We start from the raw sequence: 13,319 nt of genomic DNA, 5'->3' as shown, positions 1-13,319 counted from the left end.
TCTAGCTGCAGCCTCAAGATTTGGGTCCAGCCAGCCCCAGTGCTGGGTAATAGATGTGTACCACCATGCCTGCTTGGTTATACATTTTAATTGAAACAGGAAGAAGCCTGGTATAGAGTTGGCATGTTACCCTGGTCATTGTAGGTGCTCAGTAAATATTGATCAAATGGGCTAGAAGAAGTAATTTGCATCCTTAGTAATGGGATATTTAAAGGATTTTAGTTTTAATTGTGTGCACATGTGTAGGTATGTGCATAGGAATGCAATGCCCATGGAGAGCAGAAGAATGCTAGGTCTCCTGAAGCCGGGGTAACAGACCACAGTGAGTCTTTACTGGGTCATTTCTCCAGCTTCTTTTCTTATTAACACAAGTCTGAACAATTTTCTTCAAGCTAAGTTGCATGTGAACAGGATAGCCACTGTTTTCACCTCACAAAGAATTTAAAAGAATTTAAAAGAACACACTGAAGTAACACTGGCTTCAGGGTCCCACCTTTGTGATCTAAGGACCTTCTTGTGTTCCATCATTACATTAAACAGATCCACTACCAAGTTCCAGGGCCCTGAGAGCTCCTGGCCAGCATCTTTCTCGGCAGCAGTTTCCAAGTCAACGGCATGGAATGGTTAACCATGACTCCATCAGCTTGCAAGGCTGGGGAGTGGGGAGGAAGGGCAAATAGCAAATGGTTCTATTCAGAACCTCTTAGAGGGGTTTCAGCAGGTACCCTAAAACGGAATCCCTCCCCTTCGGAGTAAAGGGCAGAGTGCAGAGCAAGTGCTGACTGACCGGAAGGCATGATAGGCACCACAGAGTTGGGGATAAAGCCACCTCAGTGGTTTACTTTATGTCAGCTCTGTGACAGAAGGAGGACAAAGTCACAGGGTGTAGGAATAAAGACCCCAGTGTGAGGACATCTGCATTTCAGCCTTTGCTGTCAGGAGACACTCAGAAAAAAATAGCAAGTAATTGGGAGGATTCAGGATGTGTGAAATCCCACTTATCCTCAATGGAGAAAAAATTTTAAAATCACGCTTGCTAAAAAAAAAAAAAAAAAAAAAAAAAAAAAAAAAAAAAAAAAAAAAAAAAATCCAGCAATTCCTTTTAGAAGGGTCATCATTCATAACAGAACTTCTTATGTGCAACTGTGCTTAATTTCACTTTAGAGTAAAATATATACTTCTGATTCAATAAAGTGCATTCAGATGTTCGGTCACTCAGGCTCAAAGGGTTGGCTAGGAATGTTCTCAGAAACACGGCACAGCCTTTACCTTGCTGAATCCTACGTTTGGGTAAAGGGAGAAACAATACCACAAACCAAAGAAGTCAGCCTTGGTTGTAGTGAGGCCTCACAGCTACAAAGCCTTAGGATGAGAATGAACTTGCCACAGTGAGTGAGGCAGAGAAGCGGGTTCAGAGGTCAAAGAGGACAGAGCATCAGGTAAAGCCTTGTCTGCTGTGGCAAAGCCTTGAGACTTTATTCTGAGTGAGCTGGGAGCCGGTGGGAGACTCTGAATCTAGAGTAATGTGAGTTGGCTTGAGGTTTAAATTTCATGAGGATGCTCCTTGACTGTTGTGTAAGCTGTCCTCTGAGCATCAAGTCCATTGCCATCTGAATCAGCATCTGTGACCACATGCACTCACGTGCACATGCACACACACAGTTCTCAAAATTTGGCTTAATAGCATTTCTTCATAGCACTCCTGAGGGGCAGGGGATGGCCCTTAGGCTGAGATTCCAGCCATTCCTTCCTGCACCCTTCCTCCCTTCCAGCTCTAGGTAACTTTGTGCCAGCAGCAGCAACTGGACTCTGTATACAGAGGGTGGTCATGAAGTCTAGCCAATCCCAATACTCAAGAGATCAAGGCAGAAAGACTGACGTGAGTTCAAGCCCAGCTTAAGCTACACCGTTAAGTTTTAGGTCAGCCTGGGTTATAGTGTGAGACCCTCTCTGGAGGCAGAGGCGGGACGCTTTCTGTCAGTTCGAGGCCAGCCTGGTAATATTATGGTATTATTACTGGAATAAGCCATTTATTTGGTAGCCATCTTGTATCTCAAAAGGAATCTGATAATTATGACATAAAGTAAAAGTCAAGCATCCAGAAGGACTCTGGGGCTCACAGCCTGAGAAACTGGAACAAGGGAGTGTCACTGAGACAGGAGACACTGTGAGGGAGGACAGGATGAGGGTCTGGATGTACTGATTTAGAACTGTTAGTGAGACATCCTAACGGGGAGGTCAGAGTCCTTAACAAACAAGTGCGAAGGCCAAGAGAGACCAAGGCTGCCAATGAGACCTTACGAATTCTGGGTATAGAGGGGAATTCAAAGATGGAAGACTTACCTCCTGGGGCATGAAGCTAGCTAGAGAAGATAACATTTTGGAGGAGGGATGCCTCCAAATGGGAGCGCTAGTAGCACTGGGCTTACTGGGGTCAGAGGAATCTTGGAAGCTAAGACTGAAAAAACAAACAAACAAACAAACAAACAAAAAAACCCCAACCCTCCCAGTTCAGAAAATTAAAACAAAAAACCAACCAAACAAAAAAGCAATAAAACCTACCCTGCCAAGCAACTCATTAGCAAAGAACATGTTTGTACTGGGGGTGGAAGGTGTAGTACAGTATTGCAACTAAGTTGTGACCCCCAAATGGAGGGAAATAGTTAAAAAGGCTCCCCTTTCCTAATATTACATTAGGGGAGTTTATTTCACCAGTGTGGGCCCACCCCCCACTTCTGCTGAACCTAAGTGAGTAATTCCAATGGCCTCACTGTTTCCGTGTGCCGACTCCCTCAAGGCTTCAGAATCGGCTGCAAACCTTTTCCTCTTTCCACCTCTCACCACTAGCCTGTCTCCCAGTGGTCTTCAACTCACAGGATCCTCGTATTAAAAATGTCCAAACCAGAATTTATCTTTTTCCTGCTAACCCATCTCAGATCATCATCTGCCTAGTCTTGATGAACAACAGACATTTACTGTCACCCCAGAAAGAAACTGGAGAATCGCCACAGGCTCCTCCTTTTCTCTCATTCCTAAATGATTCGGAGTCAAGCCCAGGAATCTTAGCTTCAGCACAATTGGAATGCAATGCATCCCAGGCCCCTTACAGCCATTCTCCTTTAGATGGAGGAAGCATGCTCAGACTTCAGTGGATGCCTGACACTCCAGTGCACCACCCCCTTGATGAACGACGGTTGTTTCCTGTATATGCCTATCAATGTGTCAGTGATGCTGTTTAACTTACACATTAGGCATAGTAAGAGATGACTAATGAAGAACAGCCATAATATAATTCGATAAACGTTACACGGAGCTAGGCACACACTGCTTAATCTTAGCACTCAAGAGACAGGCAGGGGATTCTTCACAAGTTCGAGGCCAGTCTGATGGTGTACACAGAGTTCCAGGTCAGCCTGAGCTACAAAGTGAGACTGCCTCAAAAAGCAAAGCAAAACAAGGGGCTGGAGAGATGCCTCAGCAGTTAGGAGTTTTGGTTGTTCTTGCAGAGGAGCCAGGCTTGGTTCCCAGCACCCACACAGTGGCTCCTAAGCATCTAGAACTCCAGTTACTGGGGATTCCATCCCTTCTTCTGATCTCCTTGGGCACCAGACACACTTGGAGCCTAGGCATGCATGCAGGCAAAGCACTCAAAAGTATCTTACTGTAGTGTGTTCACCTTTTAAAAACCAATGCTTGCTTGATGGCAAGAAGTAAGGGCAGCAAGGCATTGTGAAGTAATCTTAGGCCACCGTAAAGGGGAGCAGGGCTATAAACTAGATGTAGGCTACTGTAGTGGGTTACTCAAACAAAGCACAGCCATGGCTCAACAATCCACCCAATAACCTTTAAGTGACTAGTGGAGAGGCAGTATACGCAACGCACCTACATTTGGAAAAGGGGGTATTTTCAGTCCCATGTGGGATGCAGTAGGGTGTTCAGAGCATGATGCTATCAAAATGGCATCGAATTTAAACTTTATGATTTTTTTAAAAAAATTATTCGCTTAGTACTTCTGGGCTATAGTTGACTGTGGGTAACTGAAACTGAAATTTGAGGCTGTGTTGAAGTGGGTACTTCTGCGTCTCTGTCTCGGGACCTTCTTCACTTATTCCTGGAATTACCTCAGCATTCCGTCCTCTCAGGTCTTCTGGGCACATGCAAAAATTTCCCTCTAGAAAGAGAAAATGGAATTGTTTCTTAAAAATTGCAATCTCTGGCCTCACGGCACAGCAGGTAGACTGATTACTGGAAATATCAGTGGGACTCAAAATCAAGGATGCAAGATTGTCTTTAGACAGGGGGAGTGAGGACTGAGTTGGTCACTAGCCATTAGGATTAAGGGTCCAGTTAAATCACTTGCTTATTGGATATCCTAAACAATCCATATCACCTGTGTATTCCCACAAGCTCACTTCCTCCAGGAAGTCTTCCATCCCACTGTACCTTATGGATGCCTTTATCCTGCAACCTTTTATGCAAGTGACTTTGATCAGACTACAATTTCCTTGCATGGTTTAACTTAGCACCTAGCATACGGCAGAGTCTCAGTGATACAGAATGCAGTTCCTCTATATGTAAAATAGGATGATAATGACCAATTTTAGCAGACTTTTGAAATGTGCACATGATGTATGTGAATTATAACTTAATGTATAACTTACTTGTTTGTACCCTCACTACCTCGTGGAATAAAATCTAAATATCTTGGACTGACAGTCAAGGCCCCAGACCATCTGATTTCTAGGCCGCTTCTTCATTTTGCTTCTGGCTATGCCTTCATTATGTCATCTACAGGTAAGTAATATTTCAAACACACCAACCTTTTTCATACATCTCATGATTTCATATTTTACTTCCCTATGGACACGTCAGTATCAATAATGCTGGCTATTACAATAATTGAAGCTGCGGAGGGTAAGAACAATCAAACCGTACTTTCTACCACAAAGTAAATTTTTCCTACTCTCTACCTCTTTTCCATCCTGGTCAAGATTTCATTCAGTTACCACAGTGTTTTAAAACAGGAACTCGATTACACTGTCAATGTCCATAGGGAGGAGGCGCTTTGGGATTTGCCTTTCCTCTGTCATTTTATCTCCCTCCACTGCTGTTCTACTAATGGCTTTTTTTTTTTTTCTACAGTCACAGCCACTAGAGGACTTGTAGTTTCACTGAGATAATAGGAGGCTCTCGGCTTTTGTGCCTTTATACATGATCTGTCCTTTGTCTCTGATGTCCTCTTCTTTGTCTACCCTGTGAACTTCCTGTCATCCTTTAAGATTTAATTCAGATGTAAAGTGTTCTGTGGAATCTGCCCTTAAATACTCCTTGGCAGAATTAGATGCTCTCTCCTCTCTCATTATGCAATACATATCTTGTCACAATCTTCTATGACTGCACCTGTCACCTCCACTAACCTGTAAACTCATACAGCACACGGCTATGCTTTATCCCTGGGTCTTTCCTGCCGGGTACAAAGCGTGTGCTCACTGCTGATGGGCTGAATGTATCAGAGTAGCCCTCAGTGAGACCTGGAGCTGTCCTCGAAGCCACTGCGTCTCGACCATTATGCACACTGCTTTCCATCTCTAGGCTATTAGTCACTTCAAGCTCCGAGGTGGCAGTCAGTGCCTGTAGGATGGCGTTTCTGGTCCATTACAATAGGAACACAAACTGTAAAAAAAAAAAAAAAAAAAAAAAAAAATCTAGAGAGCAATATTAGAACAGTGCCACTGACCGAGACTGTTTAACAAGGACTTTTGCCTTCGATCTGTTTGATCCTCTGAGGACAAGTCAAATGAACCTGCTGCAGATATCTTGCTAGAGGCCCTGCAAGTGGGGCGCACTAGGGGGCCGGAAGTTAGGAACCGGAAGCAAGGACAGAGAAGCAAGGAAGCGGAAGTTGGCAACGGCATGGGCGCTTGGGTATCTTTGAAGAGGCCGAAGAGTCTTGGGTTTTGATTTTGATGGGGAAGAGATCCCTAGGTAGGTGGCTGGAAGGGCCCATCGGGTAGTCACCTGCAGTGTGGAGAAGGTGGATGGAGAGAAGCCAGCCGCTTTCCCAACGAACTTTCCTGTTGCCACCATTCATCCTAGGCACAGAACAGGCAGGACTGCAGGCCCGGAGGCTGATGCTACCACATGCCATGTGGCTCCTCCCTTCTTCCTTTCTTCAGTGAAGTTCCCCATCTAAGGAAACTGTGTCCATTTTTTGTACAAGTGTCAATATGGGTCTCTTGTGTGACTCAGTGACCCGGCTCACTATTCCAAACGTCCTGTTGAAAAATGAAAAAGGTGCCAGGAAAGACTCTGTCTAGCGGAAGTTGATGCTCTCAGTCTCTACCCTCTATTTTTCAGATTTTCTCTCCAAATCCCCTGTCTTTCTTCCTTGCCACAGTCCTATGAGGTGTACTTTATGCCCTAGATGAGGGAACTAAGGCACAGAGACGACATTAATTAGGGACTGGACCTCAAATCCCTGTGGTTGCTCTTAAATGCACTGAGGTGACACCTGTCAAAACCATTCCCTTGGAGGTTGGGGGTGGGGTGGGAACTATGCCTTGTGCCCCTGTTTCTCTTACCCCCTCCTTCCCTAGGATGGAGGTTACCATGTAATAAGATTTGGGGAAATCACTGAACGTAGAAGTGGCTCAAAAAAGTTTCTCAGCCTCTTTCAGTGTGGAGTTCTCTCCATCCAAACCTTAATCTCTTTCAATGCCACAGTATTTTCTGTAATGGCTTGGTTAACAATCTCAGGCAGAACCAGTCTCCTCCAGAGCCAAACTCAAGTCTGTAGTCAGAACCTGAAGAAAAAATAACTTTGCTTTCCTCCTAGCACTCTCTCAAATGTTGTCTTTCCAGAGATGCTTTTGGACACTCATTTTCTTAGATGTTATTGTTAATATTGCCCCAAGTCTGGATAGTTTTTCTAGGTTTTGTTTTTTGTTTTTATTTGATTTTTTTAAAATTTTACATGTATGGGTGTTTTGTGTTCATGAACATCTGTGCACCTCATGTGTGCAGTACCTATGAAGGCCAGAAGGGGTGTCAGAGCCCTTGAAACTGGAGTTACAGATGGTACTACCCACCATGTAGGTGCTAGAAACAGAGCCCTGGTTTGCTGGAAGAGCAGTCAGTACTCTTAACCACCAAGCCATTTCTCTGACCCTTCCCTCTGGTTCTTCAGTACTTTATTTTCGATTACAAAATCTGAAGTTTCGAAGACCAAGTTTCGAAGACCAATTTCCCCTTTTAACTTAGTAGTGAAATCTGAACCAAAATGAGGTCATGTATAACCTCTATGCCAAATATCTACAAGTTTTGTTGCAAATGTGTTGGTGGGGCTTGTTGCTCAGAGCATCCATACCCCTTACTATATGTGTTCTGTAATGTCTGGTACAGGTACTGCAGTGCCTTTCAAAACAGCACCAAAACTTCAGTTCAACTGGTCTCAAGGAAGCTCTGTGGGACTGTGGACCACTCATTTAACATCATCTGATAAGTGCTTTCCTGTCTCAAATCTCGTAAAATGGCAGAAAAGGAACAGTATTGGGGAAGTGGGCAGAGCCAAGAAGAAAACTAAGACTTCTTTTAGGGTGGGTGCACACACACACACACACACACACACACACACACACACACACACACGGGAAGAGAACCAAATTCAACTTCATCATGTATTTGCTTCAGAAATATTTAATCAAGAAAGTTCCTTGTCTAAACGAGAAGTTTTTGACCATAGGGAACACAATTTACGTTTCATCACAACACTGTATAAATGGTTCTCGAGAGACATGTGTTGATTGCTTTGAAAATATTTGCTCAAATTTTAAACTTTTACATACATGACAATTATAGGAGCTGGATTTTTTTTTAAATGTCATATTTGAAATTGAAAGCTGTAGAACCAGTTCCAGGTTATCCCACAGCAGAGTCATTTAGTCATTTGGTCATTCTGTCCTCTCATGTGTATTAGGTTCCCACCGTGGCTAGGTGGTCCTTGGGTGTAGGATTGCAGTGGTAAGTAAGATAGTCAGGTCAGGGTCTCTACCCTCTGGGATCTTCTAGTCTGACATTATTTGCCACAATCAACAAGTAGTTAAGTGCATATTATTTTAAATGTCATGAAAGAAATCTAAGTGCCAAAAAAGAGATCAGTTGGATGTTGAACAAAGTATTATGGGATGACCTTCACAGTGAGATAAGAGCTCAGAGGGATGATGAATCTGAGACATGAATTGCCTTTCTCCCTCTTATTTCTCAGTGTGACAGTGACGTAGGTAGCCAGGCAACTGAGAGTCAAGTGTGGATGCTTGCCTCCTTGCCACTGATTTGTCTCAGATGCCATAGAGTCACAAGGAGCCTAATGAGAGGGGCCTACTCTGAGACACAGACATAGGATGTACTTACCCAGTCTCAGATGGCTGTGATATCACTAGGTGATGTAATTTTGTGTGACCACTCTTGTATAACATCCTTGCCTGAAGCATCTGTGCAGCACATGACTCTAATTACAACCTCCAGGTTACCTGGAGGAATGAGGAAACAGCCTTTCTTTATAGTTGAGTGTCTAAAAATATAGTAAGCTCACAATATTTACAACTAACACCAGTTACTGAATTCTTTATGGCAGAATTGTGGCTCATTATATGTTCACGACACTCTGTATGAGCAAGTGATATTTAATTTTCCTATCTAGACTTTTTTTCTTCGTGGCATTTGTAACACTTGGGAGAGTATTTACCTTTGGCATGGATTTAGGTACGTTCATTTTAAACTACTGTTTTGAGTTAGAAGACTCTTAATTTTTTTTTTTTCAGAAAACAGAAAATTTGTTTAAGAAAATGCTTCAAAAATTTGAGGATGCAGCTTAGAGAACATAGGAAAACTGAATAATAAACACGGTCTGTCCAAAATAGGTAGCTATAAAAACAAAAGACTTTTAAACAACTGTTCAATTCCAGCAAGTTATAATTCTAAGGCAGTTTTTTTTTTAAAGAAAAAATAGATTTGTGAAGACATGGATCAATATTTGTTATTCTAGGCTGGTGTTACAGTGCAGCTCTGCATTGAGTGAGTTTGGTAGAGGGGAAAAAAGGACAGTAGAGATTGAAATTTTTAAATAGCGTACTGAACCATTATAAATCAGGTTTTCACTGCAGGAAGAAGTCAGACAAAATGCAGTGCAAACGAGGCAACCAGAACATCACAGAAACACACTTTCCTTTTTCTTCGTAGAATATGGTCTTTTTCTGAGAAATCTTAATTAAATCTATTATATTTTTCTGTCTCATTTATTTGAGAGTGCATTGGGTTTTAATCAAAAGGAGGGGGCTGAAGGGTTAATGATTTCCTGTTTTTTAAAAGGTGATAGTTCATTTAACCATGCATCTGAAAATTATGTTTTCTCCTGACACACAAATTAATCAGGCATGAGGTAGGAGCCGAGGAGGCCAAGGAAACAAAACTAAAAATACCAAACAGTCGTTATGAGTTTGATTTTTTTTTCTTTTGGATGTGTGCAGCTTTGATAGCAAAATCTGATTATAGTTCATCTAGGCTTCGTTGGGTCTGGATGCTCATCAGGGCTTGAAATCAATTTGGCACAGTGCCTTGGTCCCTGTCGGAGGTGAATCACCAAAGAAATTACAAATTAAGTGACTCACCTTCCTGCAGAGTAATGAAAAAGAGGAAGGGACGGTTTCATGTAAATTAGAACTGATAATTCTCAAACATCTTTCGAATTCTTGGGGCTGAGTACCCGTTTAAGTTTGAATGTATTTTTATATTAACCTAAATACCTTCCTCTTCTATGTATCCGGGAAGCTGCTAATCACTCCAGGCCTTAGGGAGTTCCTCACACCATATCATAGATAGAAAGATAGATAGGTAGATAGATAGATAGATAGATAGATAGATAGATAGATAGATAGATAGGTATATATATAATCATTTGATACTGTTGAATGTTAAAACCACATTTTTTTTTTTCTTGAAAGTGAGTAAAGAAAGTGATCAATGCTTTCCCTCTAGTTTGCTAGGCTGAAATGCTGGCTCTGGGTACCGTGTATTAGCTGTAATCCAAGGAGGCAGGATGTCTGCCTTAATGCCAGCTCCCTAGATAGACAAGAGAGCAGCTCCTGCTCAGGTTTGATCAGGTGCTTTGTGGTTCCGCAGAGAACATAGTTACAGGTACGAGGACATCTTCACACTCAGTTTTTACCACCATTCAAATTATTTCCAGGACACAGTGTTTGTATAATGACAGCATGTGTTAAGAAAGAAATGTCAGAGTGCAATTTCCCCCTGAAATACTAATTTGTCTCCTCTGTGTGTAATAAGCCTTTAAACTCGTTGCATTCCTTGCCAAGGGGGTTGAGCGATATTTTCTGTGGAACCTTTTAGGAACAGATAGACTACCTACTACATTTCTTTGGATAACGGAGGTCGATCTTGTGAGGGATTTTCCCGTGCTCATCCTAAGTACACCTATGTAGAGCCCTCTCCTCCTGGCTGATGAAGTGATGGGCTCTCTTGGAAACTAAATCTGGACTTTTTTTTTTTTTTTTCAGACTAACTTGTTCTTCTGTAGACCATTTTTTTGTTTGTTTGTTTGAGGAACTCACACATTTCTTGTACTTTCCTTGCAGGAAATCGATACTTTACCATGTGGAGATGAATCATTTGTGTTTGAGAGCTGCAGAACCCGGGACGGATCTGTCAGGCGCTCTGTAAACCAGTCACTCCTGACCCATCGCTCTCACCACACCCCCCCCCCCCCGCCCCCCGACACACTGTAGCTATGTCATTCAGGAGACAAGTGAAGAACTTTGTGAAAAATTACTCAGAGGCTGAAAAAAAAGTCAGGGAAGCAACTTCCAATGACCCCTGGGGCCCCTCCAGTTCTCTGATGTTAGCTATCAGTGACATGACTTTCAATGCGGCTTCCCTCTCGGAGATCATGCGCATGCTGTGGCAGCGACTCAGCGACCACGGGAAGAACTGGCGCCATGTGTACAAATCCCTCGCCCTGATGGACTACCTCATCAAGAACGGCTCCAGGAAAGTTGTTCAGCATTGCAGAGAGGGTGTCTGTAGCCTTCAAATGCTAAAGGATTTTCAACACATAGATGAAGCCGGCAAAGACCAAGGTAACAGTTCATAAAAATTAGACAGGGTGCCTGTAAAGACAGGCATGAAGAGCAGTGTTTTAAACTGCTTCAACTGGAGCAAGGTTGATTTTGAGGGTGTCTTCTTATGTAGCCTAGGCTGTCTTGAGCTTGCCCTCCAGCCCCAACCTCCCACATGCTAGGTTGATGTGCACACTGTTATTACCCCATACTTGAAGAGTTATCCTTAAATGTCCCAGCCACCGTTTTTCTTAGACAGCTATGATTCACATTTTCATCCTCTGTGTTGACTGTGGCACTTGGGAGAACAGTGCGTTTGTTTTCAAAAGAACATAGAACGCACTTAGGTCTGATCCAGTGATGCCTCATAGAAAAGCAAATACAGCAAATTAAAGAGGAGACACTGCAGTTTGTATATTGATGTCACTGTAATTCGAAAGTGTAATTAAGTTGGAATTTAATCATAAACTGGAGAAGTGTTTCTAGGGACTCTGGAACCTCTGAAGGCTATGGAGATGGGCTCACTTTCCGAAGCTCAGAAATTTAGGTCATAAGATAATTCTGGGTGTGGAAAAGAGATGGCATAGGGAGACGTTAGAGGATTGAAGTGGATCGGTGCCAGATTTGTGAAGGAAAAGAGCCAACATTCCTTCTCTTTGTGTTAGAAATGCAAAGTTAAATTGTGCTTAAAGTTGTAAGAAGAGAATAAAGTTCACTCTACTTTCCATGGTTACTGCATATTAAAATGACACTTTAAAGAAATGCAAAAATTAGACAAAAAATAGTTTCTCTGTACTCTTCTCCACCAAAACATCATCTCTTCAATTTCTAACATCAGTGAGGTACGTTTGCTCCAAGTGGCAGCCAGTGTTGATACAACTACTATGTTCAGTTTATTTGTGTCATAGTTCTGTAGGTATTAGAAAGACATATTGTCCTCTGTTCACAACCCAGTGTGACGCAGGGTCTTTCACTTCCCCAAGGATGCCTCATGACCTGCTCACCCTCTTTGCCCTGGATGCCATTGGCCTTTATAGTTTTACTTTTTCCAGACTTTATAAAACTTCTTTAGCCTGGTTTCTTTCATTGGCAGTATACCCTAAGATTTTTCCATACCTTTCCATAGGTTAGGAACTTGTTTCTTTTTATCTTTCCTCTTTATAAAAAATTTGTTGAGATATAATGCACATACCATACAAATTGTAACTTAGATATATACATAATGTAATTACTTATAAAATATAGGGCCATTTGTATATGGTATATATAATTATAAGGTTGTTTATTATAATATGTGATATCTATATCAACACTTGCCTTTTTGTATTCCTTGTATTAATTCTTTTTGAATCGGACTCTCACATGGACTTGAGTCTATTAAGTAGCTGAGTTGAGTTGACCTTGAATTCCTGATCTTCCTGCCCCTACCTTCCAAGTGCTGGGATTAGCAGTATGTGCTACCATGCCAGGCTCATATTTCCATTTGTAAGTGTGCAGTTTGGTGTGTTCATTACCTTCACTATGTTGTGAAGCCACCACCACTCTCGCTCAAAGGTTTCTAAATCACTGTCAACATGAAGCAATAGCTCCTCATTCCCGTTCCATGAAGCCTCTGTTTTCTATCTTGATTGACTTGACTGTTAAGTGCACTCACATGGAAGTGGAATTTTCCTGTGTATTTTTTTCTTTCCATTAGGCTTCTTTCTCTTACCCTATGATCCTTGATCTCCTCCATGTGGTAGTATGTATCAGAACCCCATACATTTATGGCTGAATGGCATTTTATTTTCTGTACTTAACAGCATTTAAGCAAACCTGGGGTGGTTCTACATGTGAGCCCTAGAGAACAGCAATGCAGTGAACATGGCTGTGTGTCGGTTCAGGCCTCTGCTGCCAGTGCTTTGGCTTGCTTAGAGAACAGTAGAATGGCTAGAGCATGCTAGTGTCAGTGTCTGGCCTTTGGAGGATCTGCTGAGCCGTCTTTCACTCCCATCATCAGGGTAAGAGGGTTTCATTTCTCTGTGTTTTTGCTAACACTTATTATTTTGTCCAACTTAAAATCACGATTAATCCTAGTGGGTATGACGTTGGCCCTTGCTGTGCCTTTGATTTACATTTCCCTAAGACTCATAATCTCAAGCATCATGCCCCTGCTGCCGATACAGCTGTTGTCTTTTAGAAACATCTTTT

The 13,319-nt window shown here is 42.3% G+C and overlaps 1 protein-coding gene across 1 annotated transcript in view; it reads left to right on the top strand.

Moving 5' to 3' along the window:
* Positions 1-5,869: 5,869 nt before the first annotated feature.
* The window catches only part of Enthd1 (ENTH domain containing 1), a 109,143-nt gene continuing 101,693 nt past the window's right edge, over positions 5,870-13,319 (top strand). The window contains exons 1-2 of the mRNA XM_034517065.1: positions 5,870-5,985; positions 10,650-11,150. Of these exons, the coding sequence (XP_034372956.1) occupies positions 10,802-11,150 (349 nt within the window). The 5' untranslated portion in view covers positions 5,870-5,985; positions 10,650-10,801. The remainder of the gene's footprint in view (positions 5,986-10,649; positions 11,151-13,319) is intronic.

This window comes from Arvicanthis niloticus, chromosome 13 (assembly GCF_011762505.2).
Source record: "Arvicanthis niloticus isolate mArvNil1 chromosome 13, mArvNil1.pat.X, whole genome shotgun sequence".
In the NCBI taxonomy this organism is placed as follows: Eukaryota; Metazoa; Chordata; class Mammalia; order Rodentia; family Muridae; genus Arvicanthis; species Arvicanthis niloticus.
Note: the sequence above shows the minus strand (reverse complement) of the source record. Positions and strands in the feature narration are given on the sequence as shown.